The sequence below is a fragment of the Mastigoproctus giganteus genome, chromosome 8 (genome assembly GCF_048544385.1).
Source record: "Mastigoproctus giganteus isolate SK-2022 chromosome 8, ASM4854438v1, whole genome shotgun sequence".
NCBI classification, from domain to species: Eukaryota; Metazoa; Arthropoda; class Arachnida; order Uropygi; family Thelyphonidae; genus Mastigoproctus; species Mastigoproctus giganteus.
In genome coordinates this window covers 68238049-68264607 of record NC_143582.1, presented here as the reverse complement: position 1 = coordinate 68264607, position 26559 = coordinate 68238049, and the positions used below count along the sequence as shown (strand labels likewise).

Genomic DNA, 26559 nt, shown 5'->3' with positions numbered 1-26559 from the left:
AATATAAATAACTAAAAATCAATTTAAAACAATTAAAAATCAATTTAATGCAATTAAAAAGAATCTAACGAAAATATTCAAAACGATTTTCCTTCCTGAAGCTGACAACGCTTTTCAACCGTATGTCGTGATCACAGGAATGAAAATTACCAAATAGGGTTGAACCTGAAACTTAAATGGTGATTATTTGTCTTCGCGCATGCATGTAACGGTCCACGCATCGGAGATCAAATATGGCCACTGAACATTAACAGAATTCTCATGTAATTTGGTTTCTGCAATTAAGTCACGTATAATTACGTTGAACATTAAGTATTTTGGCCTCGTTAAATAAAGTGTTTTTCGTTAATGGCATGAAAGGCTAATTCTGACCCTGCTGAATGAGAAGCACAAACCGAGGCTTCATGTTGATTTACATGAATATTAAGAGAAAATCACGTCAAACCTTGGTAAGACGAATCGCAATCGCCGCAAGAAATGTTGTCCAGATCATTAATTTGTGTTGTGAACGCGGAAAGAACAGAGCGATTGTTCAGTATAGTGTGTGTGACTTCCATAACTTTGTAAATTACACGAGAATTCTGTTAATGTTCGGCGGCCATATTTGATCTCCGATGCGTGGACCGTTACGTGCATGTGCAAAGACAGATAATCACTATTTAAGTTTTAGGTTCAACCCTATTTGGTAATTTTCATTCCTGTGATCACGACATACCGGCGAAAAGCGTTTTCAGCTTCTGGAATGAAAATCGTTTTGAATATTTTCATTAGATTCTTTTTAATTGCGTTAAATTGATTTGAATTGAGTTAAATTGGTTTTTAATTATTTATATTTTACTCTAATGTAAGTTGTCAATTTTTTTACGTTTTAATTTCTGGAGAGTATCATACGGAAGTGTTCTATGTACTATATTGAGGTAAACTCCTCTTATTATTTTACAAATTCCAGTGATCTATATCATGCTCAAGAAACTTCATGAGATCCAGCCTTCTGTTGCTCCCTATGATTTTATATTTATGGCCTCTAGCTCTTGTCTCCTATCAGTGTAAAAATATATTTTGGGTATTTTACTTAGGCCAACCTCCCCCTCCAAAAAATCTCTAGTTGTCAAGAGGATTTGCATTCCATACATCCTTAGCTGTCCTTCTCATAAATAGTGGTTACCATTCTTCAGCAGTCTGTTTGTCCTTCTTTGAACCCTCTCTAGAATCTTTCTTTTTCAGGTATGGCCTCCAGTCCTGAATGCTGTGTTCTAAATGCAATTTTGCCATCAGATTATGTGTAATATAACCATAACTCTGTCTTTTGCTTCATGAGCCACTTTTAGCTCCCCTTCCCCATAGCTTATTAGTAACTCTGGATTTCTGTTCTCCAAATGCCAAACCTTACTATATTACTTAGTCATTTTAAAGTAATATAGCCCAATTCTGATCAGTGACTACCCTTCCTACCTTTAAATCATCAGCAGACTTTGGCAACTACCACTGTACTCCCTTGTCAATGTCATTAACAAAGATTAGAAACAGGAAAGAAGTGGGGGTTCCCAGAAGTGAACGCCAGTGGGCTCCACTTGCTACACCAGTCCATCCTGAGGAATTTCCATTTATTACTACTTTGCATCCTTATTTAGTCAGCCCTTTACTCAACAAAGAACCTTACCAGAAATCCTAATTTGTTTTAGTTATGTAATAGCCTTGCATTAAAAACCATATCAAAAAATTTATTGAAGATGAGATAAATGTTGAAGTTGTTTCGTGCATCCAACTATTTTATGAATTGTCATAATACAAAGGTATTCAATAAAAACAGAAAAACCAACATAAAATGCATATTATGTAAAAACTGATGACAATGATGTGTCAGATTGTTAGTCAAAGTTACACCTATCATTGCAACTGACTTTCTGGTGAGTCACAATACTTTGACACAAGATTGTTGGCAGCACTGAGCATCTGTATGGTTCTGTCTAATAGCATATTGTTTGGAAATTAATTCTTAAGATGGTCACACTTTGTAGTCAGCACCAAGGTAGAGATTTGATCTATAATAACTTTTGAATGCAGAAGAAATAAAAATTGCAGAACTTTATTGCAGAATTCTGGTTTAGTATGGCAAAGCACGTATGAGCCAATGGCAAGTCTACAAGTAAGTGAATAGTTTAAGAATGATATTGAAAATGTTGATTCTTCACATCAGCACCAGAGTAGGCATATATAGTGTTATGGCACCAGAAATTCTAGACCAACTTATAAGTAGAAAAATCTCAAATGAGGAAACTGATGCAATTAATTTGAAGAAATTGCTACAGTGTGCAAGATTAGTGTTGGTTCAGTGTATACTATCATTACTCTGAGGGGTGGCACTTTCAAAAAGTGCATTCTGATGGATTTCCCTGCATTTAATTCCAGAATTGAAGGAACAAAGGCTGATGTGCATTCTTTGCTTCTCATATGGTATGTGGGTGAAAGGAATGTCTTCTTAGAATATAGTGACTATAGATGAATCCCAGGTGAACTATTGTATGCCAGAAAGCAGATGCAAAGTTCAGAGAGGCACCTTATAGGCTCACCTCAATTAAAAGAAGTCTGTATCCTAGCATCATCCAGAAAGTGTTACTCACAGTATTCTGGAATCACAAAGGAGTGATTCTGGAACGTTATCAGGAAAGAAGGGAAATGAGTAACAATACCATAATGATTCTGAACTAGTTAAAAGCCAGCAATTTGAAAGAAACATGGTTTGTTGTCCTCAGGTGTATGTTCCTGTACAATGGTGAAGCCCATTGAACACCGAATCAGAGAGCTACAGTGGCAGACAAAAAACTGCATCACTTGTGAATTTTGCAAATAATGTTTTGTGCTGCATTGTGGGTTGCAGAAACGTTTGAAATGCATTTGTTAGATGGGATATACGAGATATGACAAAGTTTCGAGAATAATTCATTTAAAAATTTTATTTTGAAACTTATACAGATGTGAGGCCATCGCCTTCAAAGTAGTCCTCTTCAGACTGTACACATGCATTCCAGCACAGGATCCATTGATCGTAACATTTCTCGTACTCACTTTCTGGTATCTGTTTTAATACCCATGTTACATTAATCTGAATTTCAGAAACTGGCTGAAAATGCATTCCTTTCATGTCTCCTTTTAATCCAGGAAATAAAAAGAAGTCACAAGGAAGGGTGCTGCAATATTGTGATAAATTTTGAAGTTAAACTCTCACTACAATGGCAGAATGTGCAGGAGCATTGTCACGATGCAAAATCCATGAGAAAGCAATTTCGGGTCAAACCCGGTTGACTTGTTTGAGAAGCCTTTCCAAAACTTGAAGGTAAAATTGTCGATTGACAGTTTCATTAGGTGGAACAAACTCTTTGTGGACAATGCTTTTCGATTAAAAAAAAAAAAAAAAAAAAAGCAAATTAACATGTTTTTCACTTTTGACTATGGCATTCTCACTTTCTTGGGTCTTGGCAAGGAAGCTCCCTTCCATCGTTGACTTCGCCTTTTTGTTTCGGGGTCGTAAGCAAATACCCAGCTTTCATCCCCTGTAATCATGCGAGAAAACAAATCTGGAACATCTTCAATGCTTTTCAACATTTCCTGAGAATGTTGCAACCGAATGAATGTCTTTCTGCTTATGAGAGGTTTTTTGGTACAAGCTTTGCACACACTTTCCTCATCAACAAATTTTCAGTCAAAATTAATCTAACACTTTCCTGATTAATGTTTAGTTTTTCGGCAATCATTCTTGTGGTTAACTGCCTTTCACTTCGAACAAGATCATGCACACGAACAAGGTTTTCATCAAGTTGTGGAAGGACACCTTGACCTTGAATGCTGAGCATCTTTGACGGATTCATGTCCTTCTCGACCCAATTGAAAACGCGTGGTTTCGACATGGTATCATTACCATAAACTCTGGTCAACTTTTCATAATCCATTGACGATTCGCCACTTTTCATCAAAAATTTTATCACAACTCTTTGCTGTAAATTGCGTTCCATTTTTCATGCAACACATCTTTACACAAACCAACTTGCACAGTGACTGAAACGACTGATAACGTTTACCCTTTGCATGCAGGTAATGGGGGGGGGGGGATTCAGGCTACACAGCCAGAGGACGTAACGGTTTACTGTGTGGCCACTTTGACGGAAACAAAATTATTCTAAAATTCATTGTCACACCTTGTATATCTCTGAATGAAATCCAATAAAAAGACTTCACTTGATATATCTAATTGCCATAAATATCTTCCCAAAGGGTAAAATGTGTAATTAATGGAAATATGAGAAATCATTCAAATGGCAATCATGACAACCAAACATACATTTTATAGCACTTACATGCACAAACTGCAATGACAAGTTAATGTAATAGTATTATGTACTGTAAATCAGCAAAATAAGTCCTCAATAACTCCGCGAGCTGCAATTACAGCCTTGAAATAATCTGGTATCCATGCCAGATCCAGAACATATCCAGAAGTTGATTAACTGGAGTTAATCACTTCTGGATATAAGATTTCTCAATTTCATGGTACCACACCCTTACAATATTCTCCTGAAGCTGAATCTTAATTGTTGGCTTCTTCTGAGCAATTTTCGACGACATTATGTACCATCAATTTTCAGTAGGGTTCAAATGTGGATTGTTGCTAAGCCAGTCCGACACTATAATGCCAGCATTTCTGAGATATGACTGCAGCTTAAGGGAGAAAATCATTGGTGTAAGTATGTTTTTTAAGCCTTGGGAAACAAGAAGACAAACTCGTCATTAAATCTAAATAGCATAAAACTTTCTGCATGGCTCAAATGTGAAGTGATATGTCAGAAGACAAAAATTGGAGGCATAACACTGACTGTAAAGTTCGCCATCTCTGTGTGGTGCTCCCTAATAACGGAATTCAGGCACTCCTTCAAGATAGCAGTGTAGGTTTCTGCATTCACCGTTCCTTTAATAAACTTAATTTGCCCCACCCCTTTGCTTGTTATTCATCCCCAGACCATCTGACTGATGGCGAACTTTACAGTCAGTGTTATGCCTCCAATTTTTGTCTTCTGATATATCATTCCCATTTGAGCCATGCAGATTGAATTTTAATTCATCAGAAAAGATGACAGTGTCCCATTGCTCTTTTGTCCATGAAAGATGCATTTTAGCCCAATCAAATCACCTCTTTCTCTTTTGTTGGGTCAACAAAGGCTTCTTGGGCTGCTAGGCATGCAGACCAAATTCCGAAAGCGGTCTTTGAATAGTTTGTGTAAAATGTTTTGGAAATGTTCTGGTGTTTCAACACCAGAGGCCATCTCAAAGTCCAGTTTTAGATCAGAAGCACTATAATGGCGAATACAAAGGCATGGCCATTTCAAATATCGATCTTGGGAAGACTACCACTCTCTTACGGCGTGATCCAGGTCTTCTCTTCACATCACCGGTTTCACATTTTAATTTCAGCACCTGGGATATTATTGACTGGTGGCAGCCTATTTAATCAGCGATAGCACGCATAGAAAGCACTTCCTGGGACAGAGGAAAAGCTACTTTTGTTTTCTTGGTGTTAACTGCACATATGGAGCCATGCTTACACTTCTGCAAAATAGGCTGCTAATGAGAGTGTATAGCCTTCCAATGCTGTATTTATAGAAAAAAGCTGATGCAATACCTTGCATTTACTGTCTGATGCAACAGAAGCATTATCAATGCAATACCTTTGCTTTGCGACAAACAAAATGACTGTAATTAAACAATATCTTATGTTGCACTACAAATGTTACTTTTTTTTTTAAGCTGATTCAGTTTTTTTGTCTGCCACTGTATTACTCCATCCACTATATTCACTAAACTTAGCTCCATGTGATTATCACTGTTTTTGGCCACAAAAATATGCATTAGCATTAGTTGAAGCATATGATGCAAGAAATCAAGCTTATACAGCATCAGCCAAAAAAAAAAAAAAAACCTTCCCATTTCACTTATCCAATCACTCTAAATGTTTGTCTAGTTCAGCCTTCAATTTATTTCAGCTATTTATTTCAACTTCCATAATAGATGGAATTCTGTTTGAGCAATCAACTACCTGCTGGCTAAAGGCAAACTTCTGCATATCAGTTTTACAACTGTCTTTCCTCAATTTGAATCCACTATATTCACCAAACTTAGCTCCATGTGATTATCATTGTTTTTGGCCACAAAAATATGCATTAGCATTATGATGCAAGAAAGCAAGCTTATACAGCATCTGCCAAAAAAAAATTTGAAAAATCTACTCTGAACAAGCAGAAGAATCCCATCAACATTGAGCCTGCTCAATCCATTCAAGTCCTTATACACCTGGCTAAAATTTAAGTGATTCTTGTGGTACTGTATAGTACTGATCTTGATCAATATTAATTCAAACATACTATGCGATTGAGATCAATGCAACAGGAGCATGTAATGTTAAATTATGCAATTAAATTTTGCTCTGGATCACTTAAATCACATTTATAAATAACAGAAAATTTTGTAATATTGTGAAGTATTACACTTCTCCACCCGGGCTGGCAAAAGTTTCTGGGGAGAACACTATATATATTACCTGATTTAAGCAGATTACCTGAAAACAAATAATAAAATTAAGATTAACATAAAAATAACTGAAAATAATACTTAATGCCGTAGTTCCTAAGATTTTAACTACATCTTCGAGGGGCCGGTAGCCAAAACTGACAGCAATAAGCAAGGTCTCTGTTTCAGTTATGATGTATATGTACACATCATAACTGACCCGAAAGTGACCAAAAAAGGAAGGAATAACAAGAATATACAGCAGACTCTCGATTTACCGGGACAGTTCAAGAATCCAAATTAAAAAAAAAAAGAAAGAAAGAAAAATGTGTAGTTTGTTTTAGTGCGTCGCGTCGATTCTTGTGTTCCTTTAGAAATTGCGAAAATGATGGGTAAACACAAGAGTTACGCTTTCAGTTAAACAAAAACTTGAAATTATTCAAAAGTCTGAAAACGGTGTATTCATTAAATCTCTAAAGAACCATTATAATGCTGATGACCAAACCATACGCGAAATTGTAAAAAATAAAGGGAAGTTATTAGATTTAAAATGGACATCGTAAAAAATAAAGGAAAGCTATTAGATTTTAAATGGACATCGTAAAAAATAAAGGAAGCATCGTATTGGACACGTGAGTAGTGGATGGTAAAATATTTTATTTATCACTATACTTTTTACGTAGGTTGCTGAACATGTTTCGATCAGTAAGTCCCTGACTTACACAACTTCGGACCTAGTAAATTTTTTTCCACCTTTTTTTTTTTTTACGATTGTAAAATTTAAAACAAACAAAAAAATAATAAGCAATCAATAACGACGATCACGGCACGCACAAATTGTACAAGTGTGATATGGAGTAACAAGCAAAAAATAGGAAAGAAGAGAAGATTCTTAATTTATTTATGCTTTTTTTTTATATAAATGAAGATTTCAATGAAGGGGACACACATTTCACCATAATAACATAAAAATCCACAGAATTCCAGCTATTGGTATTATTGCAACTGCAATAAGATCGAATTTGCTACCTGTTTATGAGGCGCCTCCATAGCCAGGTGGGCAGGAGCAGCAGTGCGTAGCACATGCTTCTTGATTAGACTTGGGTTCAAGCCCGCGAGCCACCAAATACGGAGGATGTGGAAAGGTCAGGGAATGACCACTGCATATCCCCGGAGCAATATGACCTTAGTTGCTAATGCTCCTAAAAACCAAATAACAACAACCCGTTTATGATTAATTAGATGCACTAACAGAAAAGCCCAATAAACGGAAAGTGCAAATTGTTTTTATGGTAATGACCTCCAGAAATGTGCTTAAGTAAAATATGAGCTCATGTGGGGTGATAAGTGAGACACAAATAGTGAGTTTTCACCTTAACCCTGGAAGTTCTTTACAGAAAATTTCATTTTGACCATTATCATGGTGCCGACTAAGAGAATAAGTGCCAGCGGTACAAGGAAAGCGATCGATTTGGATCAGAAAATTAAAATAAATAATGATGTATGAAAATGGTCAAACATTAACAAGTATCGTGCCGAATTCAGATATTGTCAATAATAATATAGTAGCAATATATTATTATTCATTCCAGAGTTATGTAAAAGTCTACTTACGTAAGAAGTCCTGGAACATATCTCTTATGTATGTCGGGGACTTCTGTATTTTTGGATTAACCGGGAAATCGATTATCCGAGATTTGTTTTTTACCATCTATCCCGGAAAATCGAGAGTCTACTGTAATTCAAAAACAAATAAATAAAAGTAAAATGCGCAATTATGTTAAAATAAAACCGATACATTATGTCAAAGAAAAAATGTGTGGAAGTGTGAAAGATGGCAAAATGCCCAGATTGAAATTTAAACAAAATAAACTTAAGATGAAAGAATAATGTCAGGTTTTGACATTATTTGACAACTTACTGTAGGATCAGACCTGAGTCCGTGAAATTAGCAGAGTGTAGGGCTGTATGGGAGACTAATGCATTATTCTTTCATCTTAAGTTTACTTTGTTTAAATTTCAATCTGGGCATTTTTGCCTTCTTTCAAACTTTCACTCATTTTTTTTTCTTTGACAGAATGTATCAGTTTTATTTTAGCCTAATTGTGCATTTTACTTTTATTTTTGAATTATATTCTTGTTATTCCTTCCTTTTTGGTCTCTGTTGGGTCAGTTATGATGTATACATTTTGTACGTGTGTCGTAACAGAAACAGAGACCTTGCTTATTGCTGTGGTGCCTTCAGTTTTGGCTGCTGCCCCTTAAAATCTTAGGACCTAGCATTAAGTATTATTTTATTACTTTCAGTTATTTTTATGTTAATCTTAATTTTTATTATTTATTTTCAGGTAATCTGCTTTTACTTTGCAGACGTTCTTAATTTATTCCATTGTAATTACTTGACAGGTCTGCAATAATACTAAATACATTTGTCCACATTTCATTATGGTTGCTGGGTATTTCTGCTATAACTAATAGTGTCCTGGATCCATAATCCAATTTAATAAATTAATAATTTTTTTGTTCTTTTTTAGACGTTCAGTTTTATCGCTACATCCTATTATTTTTATTTATATTATATACAGGGTGTTTCAAAAATGGTCAGTAATTTAAAGGTGAAAAGTACAAAGTAAAAGAAGCAAAAAAGTCCCAGTGAACATCAGGCCGTAATGAACCGTTTTCGAGATAATGCACATTTTCATTTTCTGTTAAGATCTGCCACTGACTATGGGTGCACTAGTTTAGCAAAAAGCTGTGAATCCTTTGATAAGGGTGGGTGGTTTTATTAAACATAACATAATACATTTTTAATTTTTGGTTTCAACACCACAGGATTTTACAGATGTTACACGTTACAGGATGTTCTTTCTAATGCCCTTTCCTCAACATCAGGTGTTATGCTTCTGGGCCTACCTGCTTGTACTCCATGTGCAAAGCACCCATGTTCTCTAAGGTATTGATGTACCTGATGAATGTGCGCCTGTTGGGCTGCCTTCAGCAGGGAAATGCTATTTGGTACAACGTGCAGCCTCGAGTGCACTGCTGTTGGCTTTACATGAAGTGCATATGTGCATACTCTTTGTTGCTGTAACCTCTTTCCATGTTGAGTATACTTTGACAAGTACTAGTATGCCTGCTACATATTAGAGCATTGAGAGAGGGGAAATGAAGAGAATGAGCATAACCTAACCTAAACAAACAAGTCAGTGGTGGATCCCAGCTCTGTACAGTTTGCCTTGTCATTGGTGGATCCCAACTAGAAATGTGCAATTATCTTGGAAAGTGATTCACTTAAGGATCCATGTTTACTAGGCTTTTTTTGCATATTATGGTCTGTACGGTTCATCTTTAAATTATTGATATATTTCATACTTTGGAACGGAACCTCTTTATTACTATGGGAGCCATAACTCAGTATTCGCGACATTTCTCAGGAACGTAATCCCTGCTATTCGCGGGGGTTTACTGTATATATATTGAACTTTTATACCTAGTAGTAGTAGTGGCACATGATGCAAGAAAGCAAGTGTAGGAGCTTATGCAGCATCAGCCAAAAAAAAAAAAAAAAAAAAAATCACACCATTCCCTCCAAATGCCTGTCCAGTTCCTCCTTAAATTTATTTAACCTATCAACTTCTACAACGACAGATGGAAGTTTGTTCCAGCAATTAACCACCCGCTGGCTAAAGGCAAATTTCCGCACATCTATTCTACATCTGTCCTTTCTTAATTTGAACTTATGTCCCTGTAGGTTGGTAATCTGAACAAGTGGAAGGATCCCATCAGAATTCAGCGTGCTCAACCCATTCAAGGCCTTATAGACCTCAATCAGATCACCGCGCAGGTGCCTAGTCTCCAGCCACTGCAATTTGCAGAACTTAAGCCTCTCTTGGTAAGAGAATCCCTTCATTCCCCTCACCAATCGTGTTGCTCTTCTCTGTACACGCTCAAGCAAATCTACATCCTTCCTAAAATGAGGCCTCCAGACCTGTACGCAGTACTCAAGGCGTGGCCTGACCATTGCCTTATACAGAGGGACAATCACCTCCTTTTCCCTGCTAGCAAAATTCCTATATATCATTGACAAAACCCCATGACCCGCCCTAGCAGCCTGTCTGCACTGCTCAGAAAACTTCATATCTGACTGCACAATTACTCCCAGGTCTTTTTCATTTTCTACCACCTTAAGTGTAGTACCACACAGTTGGTACGTTTCTCTGGGGTTATTTCTACCCATATGCAGTACTTTGCATTTGTCAAGGTTGAACTTCAGTTGCCACTTCTTAGCCCATCTGCCCAAATTATCTAGATCCTGTTGCAGTAGCACACTGCCATTACTGTCATTAACAACCCTGCCAACCTTTGTGTCATCTGCAAACTTCGACATTAAGCCTGATATACCTTCATCAATATCATTGATAAATACACAAAACAACAGTGGACCCAACACCGAACCCTGTGGGACTCCACTAATAACATTAGTCCACGAAGAGCAGCACCCATTGATTACCACCCTCTGTCTTCTCCCACTTAACCATCCTTTTATCCATTGTAGCAACTTACCCTTAATACCATTCTGCTCCAATTTGTACAGTAGTCTTCCATGCGCAACAGTGTCAAAAGCTTTCCTGAAATCCAAGTATATGATATCAAAATTATTTTTTGCATCCAGTTCCTTTGTGACCACATCATAATAACCAATCAAATTTGTCAGACAAGACTTTCCCTTAACAAACCCATGCTGTGTTTGAGTTATCGCTGCAGTCTTGTCTAGATGATCCTGCAATGCATCTTTAACCAGCGACTCCATTATTTTACCCGGAACAGAAGTTAAACTAACTGGTCTGTAATTACTCGTGTCACCCTTCGATCCACCTTTGTGAATTGGGGACACATTTGCACATCTCCAGTCCGTGGGAACCTCCCCTGAGTCCAAGGATGCTCTCATAATTATGGCTAAGGGTTTGCTTAGTTGCTTTGCCGCCTCCTTTAAAATAACTGGATAGATCCCATCCACCCCAGGTGCCTTTCTTATGTTTAACTTCAACAATTTCTCCTCCACTTTGCTCTCAGTTATTACAAAATCATTAAGCACACTGCTACAATTTGATAACCTTCTTCCATTTTCAAATTGTAATAATTCCTCACGTGTGAATGTAGATGCAAAATACTCATTCAGTTTGTTTGCTATCTGAGCAGGATCATCAACAGTCGAACCATCGATGTCAAGTGGTCCAATCATATTCATCCCCTTCCTTTTAGAGTTTATATAAGTAAAGAAATCCTTGCTGTTTTTCTTAGCATCTTTTGCCAAAGATTTCTCGTAATCCGCCTTCGCCTGCCGAACCTCCTTTGTGACCTGATTACAGACTAGCTTATATCTGCCACAGGCTTCTGCGTCACCTGATAATTTATATGCATCCCATGCATTTTTCTTCTCTGTCACGAGTCTCATTAGTTCATTTGATAACCATTTAGGCCTAAACCTTGAACGATATTTCTTAATCGGTATATAAAGTCTAGTAGCTTCCACGATTAATTCTTTGAATGCTTCCCACTTAGAATTTACTGTTTGTAACATCGTCAGTTGATCCCACTGTACAGAATTTAAAAACTGTCTGAGACCACTGTACTCCCCTTTACGGAAGCAAAAACCCTTTCCTTTACCCCTGACGGTAGTTACCTCTTTGAGTAAATCCCACTTCAGCACACTGTGATCACTGCCACCTAGTGGTTCCTTTATCTGCAAATTCTTAATACACGAATGATCACTGCTGATAACCAGATCAAGAGTGTTACTTTCTCTGGTTGCCTCTCGAACATGCTGCTGCAGAAAACAATCATCCAATAACTCCACAAAAGTCTGACTAGTGTGTGAGTGACCAACCCACAAGTTCCAGTCAATATCTGGGAAGTTAAAATCCCCCATTATAAGACATTCTGATTTACTGGCCCACTCTATTTCTCTGTACAATTGTTCATTGTACTCATTCAAGTCATTAGGCCTATAACACACTCCTACTCTTATTTTTCCTTTCGCAGTGCTTATCTCACACCAAACTGACTCAACAGAGCACTGTTCATCTATATTAACTGGGTGCACTTCCTTTGATTTTATGTTTTTCTTAATTAACAGCATAACACCCCCTCCCTTTCTGTCCTGTCTATCATTTCTGTACACATTGTACTCCCCAAATTCCAGTTCTGCATTCCTTATATCTTTGTGACACCACGTCTCTGCTATCCCAACAATATCCGCCTTTGATGTCTTGACCAACACTTCAAATTCATCAAATTTATTTACTATACTTCTAGCATTGGTATACATGCAAGCATACATGCTCCTATGCCTATTCCCTGTTACCCTAACACATCCCATATACCCAACTATTCCATGATGACTGCCATCCGTCCCTGAAACCCCCAACACCCCTTGCTCCAGGTCGCTTCTTATTCTAATAGAAGTTCCTTTAGAAAGATTTGTTGAGCCATCCCAAATTTCATTAAACTCAGACAAATAGAAATTCTTTTTTCCACAGAGTTTGTATGGGGGAGGGAAGCGTAAATTTAACATTGATTTTAATGGAGTTGTTTAGAATGCAGGCCCTTTAGACAGTCCCTGTATGCTTCACATCTATTTGTTAGATAAGGCTTATGAATGTGGTATCACTTGTGAAGATTAGGGCTTACAATACCGGGATCCCGGTAATTTTTTCCTGTATTGAAATACCGGTATTGATACAAAAGATACTGGTTTTTGGGCACTAATTTAAAAAAAAAAAAAAATGCTTATAATTTAATCATATAAAGGTTATAAAATCACCTTTTTGTGATTATGACGTCATTATCTCAACTAGCAAACGTTCGCTAAATCATCGATAGGACACCATGCAACATTGCGACCTGTCCACAATTCTTGGACAACTTCATGTCTGACCGTATCATTACTTCCGAGTTCCGCTCCTCCACTACTGACTTTAGTTCAACTTCACAAGTGTATAAGTTATTTTGGGTTTGCTGTTCCCCAGGTGTAAGACCTTGCATTTTGCTGAATTAAAGCATAGCTGCCACTTTTTTGACCATCCCGGAAGTCTATCTAGGTTACTCTGAAGAAGCTCTGCTTGGCGGTGATTATTAACTACTCTGCTGATCTTTATATCATCTGCAAGTTTAGACCTCATGCCCTCCATCCCTTCATATAATGTAATTTAAGATAATCAAAAACAACAGTGGTCCTGATCCTTGGGGAATCCCACTTCTTACATTAATCCAATCTGAGGAATAACCATTTACCACAACCCTCTGCTTGGTGCTCTCAAGCCATTGTGCTATCCATCTTAGGATTTTCCCTATGATTCCAGCCTGCTCAAACTTATATAAAGTAACCACCCATGTGGGACTGAGTCAAATGCTTTGCTGAAATCCAAATAAACAATGTCAAAATTATTCCCAAAGTCCAGCTCTTGAGTGATCCTGCCAAAATAGCTAACCAGATTAATTAAACATGATTTTCCCTTTACAAAACCATGCTTTGTATCCTACAGAATTCCATTTCCATCTAAATGATCCTGAATTCCACCCTTGATCATTATTGCCTCCATGATTTTCCCTACTACTGAAGTTAGACTGTCCTGTCAGTAATATTTCCCATCATACTCCTAGAACCGCCTTTATGTTCCAATTTACACCAATCCAAAGGAATCTCTCTTGAGTCCAGTGATGCTCTCTTATAACTAGCCTTAATGGTTCAATGCATGCACTTGCTGCCTCCTTTAAGATTATAGGGTATATGCCATCAACCACAAGAGCCTTACTCACCTGTAGGCATGAAAGTTCTCATTAAATAATCATTTGAAATTTGGTTCAATGCACTCACTTGCTGTCTCCTTTACGATTATAGGGTATATGACATCAACCACAGGAACCTTTCTTGCCTGTAGGCATGAAAGTTCTCATTAAATAATTATTTGAAATTTCAACATTAATTACATTTTTTCAACTTCACTTCCATAACCTCATTGACACAAAGGGTTTTTTATGTAAATATCGATGCAAAGTAACTTGAGTTCATCTGCAACTTCAGCTGTGGTATCTAATACTGTCCCACGTCCATTACATAAGGGTCCAAACTTTGTCCTTATATATGTGAAGAATTCCTTAACTGCACTCTTTGCTCTCTCCCAGACTCAGTAAAGATACTATAGTGAAAATTATACTTTGCTTAATAAAACATCTTTCTCCTTCAGAAAATGATGAACATAATTCAACCATGGAAGACCAACACGGAACAGAACATCAGTGTTCTACAAATTTTTTCCCAAATAAGAAATTGCCTGACTCCAATGAGATTTTAAAAGATGAACTAGAGTTGGAAATTAATAAAATACTTTTAACTATTTTTGGTAAAAAAGTTCAAAACCTAGAAAATACGGACTGAGATCGTCTGTGATTATCTCAGTACCAGAATGGAATCCGAAAGGGCATTTTCTGCCACTAATCAAATACTGTATGTACCAAAATTAGATCCATTTTAAACGATCATACTATTGATTGCTTATGTTTCTTAAAGAGCTCACTTTATTGGGACAGGTAGTGTGGATGCTTAACCATAACTAAACTTTGCAGTAACAATATGTATTTTTTGTTTTTAGAATAACTGTATTTTAATGATTTTTTTTCAGAATATTTATTATTGCAATAAGTTTATTTAAAACATAAATTGAAGTAATTGCAGTACTTGTTTTTTTTTCCTTACTTTATTGCACCTAATTGTCATCAAAATTTGAGAAAAATGTTTGTTTTTGGAATACCGGTATCCCGGTTTCATAAATTAAAAATACCGAAATGCCTGTATTAAGATTTTGACTGGTATTATAAGCCCTAGTGAAGATATACAGAACAGGAGAGACTTAAAAGTATATGGTAAAATTAAACTGAACTTATACAGTTGTAATTAAACTGAACATCAAATTAGGGTTTTTATTGTGTTCTGTAAAGTTAATATATCTTGTTAATTAATTGATAACAAGGTAACTATTTACTTTTTACTTCTATTAATCACAGAAAGAGCTTTAAAAAAAAAAAAAATTAAAGAAAATCTACCATGCCCGAAATGTAATACTGTGTACGTAAGATTTTTTTACCTAACGTTTGAGTTGCTCATTAGATAAATTATCATCGTTCTGTTCGTTAGCCCTCAACGTGGGCACCTGTACGTGGTGAGGGGACCTCCCAGTGATGCTGCTAGTTCTCCAAATTAGCATCAATGGAATCTAGTGTGTTTACCGTGCACTGTAGCCCGTGGAAATTCGGAAAGGGAGATCCTGGTGGTTGAGGGGCCCAGCTTCAATACACCACTTTGGCCCCTGCTTCAACAAGACAGGTGGTCCTGGAAGGCCTGGCTAGGATCAAATGGCTGGTAGGTTTGCCTGCAAGGGTCAACCGTGCTAATGCTATGCCCTCCCTACCTTCATGGTCCGAGGTACAGGATTCAGGCTGGCGGCAGTGCTGGTTGGTGTCTGGGTAGCCCTGGCATTCCACTCCCGAGCACATTTATTGCTTGCCGGGTAGTGGGCGTACCTTTGGGCTCCGTGCTGGGTGGGGAGCCTGGGTACTGAATAAATTAAACTCTGTGAATCCTGATAAACTAATTTCGTGTGGGGCCCCAAAGTCAGTCCCTAACTGAAACTTTGACCGCAGGCTAAGAGAATGTTACTTCTACAAAAGGACAGAAAAAGGAGGTTAGATTAGGCCCAACACCTTGGTTACAGATAATTCACTCAACTAGTGAGAAGCCTAGGAAAACTGTCGCCCCTTTTTATCCAGAAGGGTTGGCAGGCTCTACTAAGTCGGTCAAACAGCTTTGTTCGGGCGACATACTTGTAGAAACCAGAAGTGACATGCACTCAGAACAGCTCTTCCGTGCTACATCTGTCAGGGGAATTCCAATTTCCAGCTGCAAAACGAACCTGAATTAACTGCCAAGGATGCAGACTTTTTTAATATAACAGAATGAACATTGTTATATTAAAAAAGTCTTGCTACTTTTCCTCAGCCTCAGTAGCTTTTCTAATAGACTTTTCTGAGATTGTTGTCAGCTGTTCTGCTCTTGAGTAGGTTCCAGTCTACTCAAGAGCATGCCAGAGGTGGAAACAAGAAAAGGAAATTCAACAACTGAAGGCAAAGCTGCATATATCTTATAAGGAGGAAAGGAAAAAGGTGAAACCTGTAAATACAAAAAACCGACCTACGCTCAGAAGGCAGCAGAGAGATGTTTCACTGGAATTCAGACCGAAATGACCATACTACCAGGAGTCATTCACTCCCATTGCACATTACCTTCTAAGTTCAATAAAACCTGCACAAAAAGACCAATTAGTCCCACTCCTATATATGTGTACCTCCTAATGCTCCACCAGTAAGAAAACAAGTTGCTGGAGAAAAGAATAAGAAACCTGATGTACATCCTAGTTGAGAAAAAAAAAATGGATGTCAAGGTGAAGGAGGTACATGAAGAAAGTCTTGGAAATCTTTTCTGAGGAGGAAATAGACATGGGATAGCATCCATACTTCCCCAAAAAAGATAAATCAAAGACTGACAAAAGTAAGCCCTCAGCATCTCGGAATCCGCCTGATGGACCCACCAATCCAAAATAATGGCTAAATTCCTACAATGGAATTGTTGTGGATTCCGGCTAAATACTGGTGACATCAAGGCCCTGCTGCAACAGCACAAGCCTACAAGCTTTGCTTGCAGGAGACCCCCACCATGCATAACATCACAATTTTTCGTAAGGACAGAAAGAATTGCAGATGGTCCTGCTCATGGAGGAGTAGCTATCGTTGTGGGCAACCAGACCTCAGTTCAGCCTTTCCTATTTACAACCAGTGTGGAGGCTGTTACAATTTGCCTTACAGTGGATTTTTTGTTAACCATCTGTTGTATTTATTTTGCCACCTGGGACATATCTCCCAGAAAAGACCTTAATGATCTTGTAATGCAGTTGCCTCCCCCTTTCTTACTTGGGAATTTTAATGGGCATACTACCCTGTGGGGTAGTGCTAATATTAATGAAAGGGGATGAATCATAGAGCATATGGACAATGACCTTTCCCTTTTAAATGTGGGTACTAAACATCTTCCACATGCCTACCCGTACATTTTCTGCCATTATCTGCTCCCCTTCTGTACTCACTTGGGAAGTGGGAAACCATACAGAAATGATCACTTCCTTGTGGGAGACTATTTCTTCCTTATAAGTTACTGCAGTGGAAGGCTGATTGGAATGCCTTCCAACATCTGTCAGAGTTCTACATCACTATAATCAGTTGGGAGCCAATCAATGATGCAGTCACGTACATCACAGAAAATATTGTCCAAGCAGCTGTGAATGCTATTCCACAAACACCTACTGGTTCCCACCTTTTCCCAAACCATGGTGGAATTCGCAATGCACAGCATCAGAGAAGGCTCAAAACAAAGCCTGGGGCATATTCCGACGATATCCTACCACGGCCAACCTTATGGCCTTTAAATGCAAGAGCCAAAGCACTACATCAGCTGTCAGAGTCAAAAGGAATCCAGTTTACGTCATCACCAAGTTGGTCTAGGATAAAATCTGGACAATGAAGGGAAAATATACATCTCATGCTTCCTCAATCCCAGATTAGATTTTAATGGATGCACTATTGCAGACCCAACTGCAATAGCCACTTCTCTTGGGGTGACATCATTATATTCCCCAGAGTTCCCGGTCCTGAAACATAAAATCGAAAAACAAGCACTTAAGTTCACATCAAAAGGCATTTATCCCTACAATGGGCCACTCACTACACAGGAATTGAAAAGAGCTCTTATTCTTTCTAAGGCATGTGATGTTGGACCAGACATCCATTATGAAATGATTAAGCATCTTTCACCAAAATCTATAGGTAACCTGCTCCTATGTAACAGAATCTATATTTAAGAGCAGTTTCCAGATGCATGGCGCAAGGCAATTGTTTTTGCCTTTGTCAAGCCAGGAAAGGATCCTAAAATCCCTAATTATCATCCTGTTGCTCTGACAAGATGTTTGTGCAAAATCCTAGAGTGGTTAATTTTCGTTTAATATGGTATTTAGAATCAAATAACTTTCTCTCTAGCATCCGGTGCGGCTCTTCTAAAAGGGACTGGTCCATTCTGGACCATCTTAGACTGGAAACATCCATCCAGGATGCTTTCCTAAAATGTGAACAGCTTGTATCTGTGTTCTTTGATGTGGAAATGTATGACACAACTTGGAGATTTGGCATCTTAAAAGATTTGTATAACTTCAGTCTCACAGGGAATCTTCCTGTGTTTATTAAAAACTTTTTAGCCAATCAGTCTTTCCAAGTTAGTGTGATCCTCACTCTCTCGTTCTTATTGCCAAGAGGAGGAAGTACAGCAAGGATCAATATTAAGTGTCATGCTTTTCGGCATCAAAGCATCCGCTATCATAGAACAACTTCCTCCAACTGTAAACAACGCCCTATATGTTGATGACTAGCATATTCTCTCAGTCGTGTAACACGAGAGTTATTGAAAGACAACTGCAACAAGCCATTGATCACCTTAAATCCTGGGAAATTGCTAATGGATTGCCACAGAAGTTTGTGTACATTTTTGTCGTAAGCAGAATCTTCATCCTGAACCTGAATTGAAGCTCGGACAAAATGCTATTTCAGTAGTGCAAGACAAATTCTTGGGACTAGTATATGATAAAAAGTTGACCTTCCTGAAACACATTCGTCACCTCTGCACAAAGTGCACGAGATGCCTGAATATTCTCTTCTCTCTGTCCTCTACATCTTCGGGTGTTGACCGATGCACCCTATTATGTATATACCGTGCACTTGTACGATCCAAACTAGACTACAGGTTCCAAGCATATGTGTCAGCCAGAAGCGGTGTACTTCGATGGCTTGACCCTATTCATCACCAGGCTGTCTTGCTACTGGAGCACATCGAACATCTCCTTCCCAGAACATATACGTTGAAGCAGATGAACCACCATTATTGCTTCAACGTAAGCAGTTGTCTCTAAAGTATGCTTTAAAACTGAAATCCTGCCAGACCATCCTGCATTGCCATTAGTTTTTGAGCTATGATGGAAAAGTTTGTACAATGCCTGTAAAACTGCCAACCATGCTTTTGGTATTTGCCTCCAAGAGCTACTCGGAGAACTTAAAATCAAGGTAGACAAGGTTGCCCAAACACCAAAAGCACACTCCACCCTAGCATGCAACTTTTCCCCTAAAAACTGGGGAAAGTCAGATACTCCATCTGTCTACCTGCAGCTCTATTCAGCACACAGAGCCGAACGTTCTGATTTCGTGCCAGTCTACACAGACTGCTCGAATTTGGAATCATATGTGGGATTTGCTTCTGTCTTTCTGGACACCACTATATCAGAGCAGATTCTCTCTGAATGTAGCATATTTACTGCACAGCTGCATTCTATACAGTTAGTCTTGGATCACATTAGTATATGTCAAAACTAACAGTTTGTTTTATATTCTGATTCTATGAGTGCCTTACAGGCTTTAATGTCAGTGAGATAAAATCCCCACCCCATTCTGTCTGAAGTTCAGCAGAAGATCCATTCTCTTCATTAATGTGAATATGATATCTGCTTCTGTTTCAATTCCCAGCCACATTGGGATTAAGGGAAATGATTTGGTTGATACTGCAGCCAAATCAGCAATACCCAATAATAATTGTTGCCTGTCAGTCCTCTATACAGACTACAGGCAAATAATACACCAAAGGATTCGCTCCATTCATGGAATAGACTACAAATAAATTAATGATATAAAGCCTGTACTGTGGCAATCTAGTCTGCTTAGGAATCACTGAGAGCACGTTGTTCTTGTTCGAACTCGCATAGGACACAGTCATCTGACACATTCCTATTTGCTGAGGGCTGATGACCGTCCTATGTATGAGTCCTGTGATACAGTTTTATCACTGAACCATATTTTAATTGAGTGCCCAGATTTTATTGATATGCATTTTACTGCTTTTACCCATCTTGACTGAGCCATATACACTCAGTCAGATTTTATCAGACAATGATGAAATGTCAGCTGTTTATTTTTTTTACAAACTATTTAGTAATTTTTTACAAACTATTAGCATTTTAGGTATTTACCTTTCTTGACGTAACCTTTCTGGAAGGTTACAATATCTTTTATTCATTTGTATATTTTATGGCATGGTTGTTACAACAGTCTTAGTCGCTTTTATGCCAATAAAATCCAAACCAAACCATTCTGTTCTTTACAATTCTTCATTAGCATTTTGATGCAAGAAAGTAAACTTATATAGCATTAGCCAAAAAAAAAAAAAAAAAAACTCCCCATTTCACCCATCCCTTCACTCTGAATGTTTGTCTAGTTCTGCCTTGAACTTAAGTTGTTGATCTTCACTATAACAGATGGAAGTTTGTTCCAACTACAAATCACCAGCTGGCTAAAGGTAAATTTCCACACATCTGTTCTACAGTTGACTTTCCTCAATTTGAATTTATATCCCTTCAGATGAGTAATCTGAGCAAGAATCCCATCAGCATCAAGCTTAATCAAACCATACACCTCAATCAGAACACCCTACAGGTGCCTAGTCTCCTGACACTGCAATTTGCATAACTTAAGCCTTTCTTGATAACAGCAGCCCTTTGTTCCACTCGCCAATCTTGTTGCCCTTCCCTGTACTTATTCCAGCAACTCCACATCTTTCCTAAAATGAGACCTGTATGCAGTAGTACTCACGGTGTGGCCTTTGCTTATACAAGGAGACAATCACCTCCATATCCCTGCTAGCAAAATTCCTGTATATCATTGACAAGACACCAAGAGCTACTCTTGCAGCTTGTCTGCACTGCTCAGAAAACTTCATATCTGACTGCACAATTACTCCAGGTCCTTCTCGTTCTCACTACCTTGAGTATAGTACCACCACCCAGTTGGTATGTTACTCTGGGGTTACTGCTACCCATATGCAGTACTTCACATTTGACAATGTTAAACTTCAGATGCCACCTCTCAGCCCAATCTGCTCAACTTTTCCAGATCCTGTTGCAGTAGTGTACTGTCATTATCAAACGTGCCAACCTACGTATTATCTGCAAACTTAGACATTAACTGTGATATACCTTCATCAATATCAGTGATAAATTCAGAAAACAACAATGGGCCCAACACCAAACCCTGGGGACTCCACTAATAACATTAGTCCACAGAGAGCAGTTTCCATTTATTACCACTCTCTGCCATCTCCCACTCAACCATCCCTTTATCCATCGTAGCAACTTGCCCTTAATGCCATACAGCTGCAATTTGTACAGCAGTCTTCCATGTGCAACAGTATTAAAAGCTTTCCTGAAATCCAAGTATATGATATAGAAAATTTTTGCATCCAGTTTCTTTGTGACCATATTGTAGTATCCAGTCAAATTGATCAGACAAGACCTCCCCTTAACAAATCCATGCTGTGTCTGAACTAATACTGCAGTATTGTCTAGATGATCCTGCATTGCTTCTTTAAACGGTGACTCCATTATTTTCCCTGGAATAAAAGTTAAACTAACAGGTCGGTAATTTCTCGTGTCACCCTTTCATCTCTTTGTGAATTGGGTGCACATCTCCAGTCCATGGGACCTCTCCTGAGTCCATTGAAGCTTTCATAATTATGGCTAAGGGTTTGCTTACTTCCTTTAATATAATTCGTGTCTTATGTTCATTTTCAACAATTTATCCTCCACTTTGCTCTCAGTTACAAAATCATTTAGCCCCCTGCCAGAGGAAATAACAATGGCCACATGGTGCAAGAAAGCCAATGGCTTATGCTGCACCAGGCAAGGAAAAAATAATAACTAAGAGAAAAGGAAATAGACAACCTATGCATTTAGGTAATACAGCTGTATTACCTGTAGTTAATACAGCTAACCTTTGAATTTTCCAAACTGTCAAGCCTCTACCAATAAATGGTAGAGGCTTGACAATCTACCAATAAGTGGTAATAAATGGTAACTTAATAATAAGTTACCATGTAGGTAACTTATTAATTTATAACTCACTGGCTAAAGGTTGATAAGCTTCCAGCCTCCACTCCCCTACAGACCTTCCTCACGTGTGAAGATAGATGCAAAATACTCATTCAGTTTGTCAGCTACCTCAGCAGGTTCATCAACGATTGATCTGTTGATGTCAAGTGGAGCAATCTGATTCATCCTCTTCCTTCCAAAACCCTACATAATTAAAGAAGTCTTTACTGCTCTTCTTTGCATCCTTTGCCAAAGATTTCTCGTAATCTGCCTGCCTTTGCTTGCTTAACATCCTTTGCAACTTGATTACAGACTATCTTCTATCTACCATAGGCATCTGTCTCCTGATAATTTATGTGTGTCCCATGCATTTTTCTCTCTGCAACAAGTCTCATTAGTTCATCTGACATCCAATTATGCCTAAACCTTGGACAGTATTCCTTAGTTGGTATGAAAAGCCTAGTAGATGCCAAGATTAATTCCTTGAATGCTTCTCATTTAGAATTTGTTGGAAACATCATCAGTTGGTCTCACAGTATAGAATTTAAAAAATCTCTGAGACCACTGTACTCACCTTTTAAGAAAGCAAAAACCCTTCCCTTTACCAATGATGGTAGTTACATATTTTAGTAAATCCCACATCGGTATACTGTGATCACTGCAATCTAATGGTTCCTTTATCTGCAGATTCTTAATACATGAAGAATCACTGCTCATAATCAGATCAAGAGTATTACTTCCTCTGGTTATCTCTCAAACATGCTGCTGTAGAAAACAATCCTCCAATAAATCCACAAAAGTCTTACTAGTCTGTGAGTGACCAACCCACAACTTCCAGTCTATATCTGCAAAGTTAAAATCCACCATTATAAGACGATCCAATTTGCTGGCCCACTATTTCTGTGTATAATTGTTCATTGTACTCATTAGGTCTATAATACACTCCTACTTTAAACTTGGTTTTCCCAGTGCATGCACCAAACTGACTCAACACTGCACTGTTCACCCATGTCAACTGGATGCACTTCCTTACACATTGCAGTGCCCAAATTCCAATTCTCCATTCCTTCTGTGTGACACCATGTGTCTGATATCCTAACAGCATTAGCCCTTTGATATCTTCACCAGCACCTCAAATTTATTTACTATACTTGTAGTAGTAATAATGGTGTAATGCAAGCATATGAGCTTATTTAGCATCAGCCAAAAAAAAAAAAAAAATATATTTCATGCATCCATTCCCTCTGAAAGTTTGTCCATTGGTGTACATGCATCTGTTCTTATTCTTAGTTACCCTAACACAACCCCTGTATTTACTTGTTCCATGATTTCCCCCAGCAGTCCTTGAAATTCCTAGTACCTTGCTTTCCAGGCCGCTGCCTCATTCTAATAGAAGCAGTGCAAGAATCACTTTCACCTCTGCCTACTGTTAATCTATTAGTTTGTGAATCCTCCCACACTACCAACCCAACCCAACCCACCTAAAACTGCCTCGATAGCATCAGCAAATATTCTTGCACTCTTTCTATTTCAGTGTATCCCAATCCTGTTGAAACAGTCTCTCTTGTTAACAAGCACAGACCACGATGAGGAAAAATTCTACCCCATGAGCCTTGCACAATCTCTTCAGGGCTGAATTGATTTACAAGGCTCTCATCATATGCTCCCTCCTATTGTGTCTGGGCATAATTGCAGACATTTTCAAATTTAACCCATACTTTTCAAGTAAGTCTGCAGCTCTCCTACTCTTAATGTCATTAGTGCCAACGTGCACAACAATATCACCCTTTGTGACCTTAAAAGATATCTGCTCTGTCATCAACTTATGCCCCTGATAGACTACCCTGGTCCTATTCCACCTATCCTTTTTTGCTGAATATATTTCCCATCTCCCTCATAGTCACCGACAATAACTAGCTCCTGTGGGACCATCACTGGGCAGAATGCACTGAATCTCATCCAGTGCATTCTGCCCTGAAGGTTGCTGCTGTGTTGCTTGATGCACAAGAGTGAGCCTGGCATTGAGTTGGGCAGCTGTGAGTTTGATGGGCCTCCCCATTTCAATTCCTTCGAGGGCATCTACCTACTCTTCAAACCATCATAGTCGCCCATTGGAATGCTGAGTTAGTGCCTAATTTTATTGACACCCAGTGTACCTAGCACACACAAAGACCTCCTTGGTTAGATCATGTCCTATTCTAGCAAGGTTTGCAAGCATCTCATAAGTTGTACATATTTTTTTTAGGCTGTGCATTGGAGAATCGCCCCCTTTGGTTCTCTCGTAAGCCACAGCACTCCCACTACTTTCTGTTTAAATACAGTGTTCCGTTTGTGTTTAAATACAATGTTATTAAACACAACGTTCAAACCACAGGGTTGACTGAAGTGTATTTCTAGGCCATTTGCATTGCTATATTTCTAAGACAGATGTTCAGGATAGTCTCTTAAGTAAAAATTAACAAGTGATTATTTACTTATTTTCATAGGAATTTCATTCAAATTTTGAATTTGGAACACTAGATTGAAACTCAAAATAAAAAATATTTCACCTCCTGTAATTAATACTTCAGTGCTACATTTCACTTTTATTACAATGTTGTATTTTGTTTTCAGGATCAACACCATATCCAGGTCTTGGAGCTGCTGACGTGATGCGAAGAGTCCGTGAAGGTTATCGCCTAGAAAAGCCTGAACACTGTAGGAGAGAAATGTACAATATTATGTTTTATTGTTGGAATAAGGATCCCCAAGAAAGACCATCTTTCAGTGAGTTGGTCAGTCTCTTAGATAAACTGCTGGTCAGTGAACATGAATATATAGAACTTGAAAGATTTCCTGACCATTCATATTATAACATTGTCAATCTATCTGGAGAAAAACTATGAAGTGATAATACCTGGCACAGCATTGATAATTGCGACCTAGGATTTTCATTATTTAAAAGCAAGAACTGTGATACATGAACAAAGATTTGAAAATGTGTATGTATATTGTTTAGTGGCATAAACAATGCTCAATCAGTTCCCAAATGACTGCCACCATGTTCAAAATGTGTAGTAAAAACTTGTACAGTGACACATTCTCAGTAGAGAATAATTCTCTTTCTTTGTCAAGATAGTGCAATGTAGGTGAAATGATACTTCCAGAAGTGGAAAAACATAAGTTGCAGGAACTTGTGGACTTGTACAGTAATGTAAAGATATAAGCAAATTTTAAATCTCCTTGACTACATTCTTCACGTGTACTTTTAAAATGGTAGTTCACAGCTTTCTAAATAAAGATGAGAATTACTTAAAATAACACAAGTATTATTTAAAAAAAAAACCCTATATTTAAGAGATAAGATACAAAAGTTAATGTTATCATTACTATTTTCTCTGCTGACATTCAAATTAGCATTTCTCAACATTGGCAACGTTTCCAAAGATATTTATAAAAAGTATTAGTGATTATGTAGCAGTTTTTCTGGAAACCTGATACTAGTTATGACATTGTCATTTGTGGAATTTTTTCCCCTCATCTAATTAATAATATATGCACTGCAAAACAAAATCATAATAGCAATACCAGTTTTTTTAAAGCTAAATAGTTGCATTCATTGATTTTTACATTTAGAATTTGTTATTGCATATTTCTCATTTTTTTCCCTTTTTCAAATACAAAACAAAGAAAGACATGTAATAGTGCCCTTTTCAAGAACTTTAAATAGAAATAAAAAACACCAATCAGAAAGTAGCATTATTTTTATAAGTCTAATTGCTGTGTAAGCAAAACTACCCCTGTATATCTTTATTGGTTGAGTTTAAGGTAAGTGTGGAGGCAACCAATCCATTAGGGATCAGCATATAGTGACTACGAATTGTGTGCAACCTAGATTTATTTCATATAACACGGGAGAAAAATCAACAGAAGGTTCAGGGAAGAAAATCCAGGTGCTGAT

The 26559-nt window shown here is 37.9% G+C and overlaps 1 protein-coding gene across 3 annotated transcripts in view; it reads left to right on the top strand.

Moving 5' to 3' along the window:
* The window catches only part of LOC150081598 (tyrosine kinase receptor Cad96Ca-like), a 222436-nt gene extending 196584 nt beyond the window's left edge, over positions 1–25852 (top strand). For all 3 annotated transcript variants that reach the window (XM_090379461.1, XM_090379460.1, XM_090379462.1), the window contains one exon: positions 25233–25852. In XM_090379461.1, coding sequence (XP_090235587.1) covers positions 25233–25504 — 272 coding nt within the window. In that variant the 3' untranslated portion in view covers positions 25505–25852. The remainder of the gene's footprint in view (positions 1–25232) is intronic.
* The last annotated feature ends 707 nt before the right edge of the window (positions 25853–26559 follow it).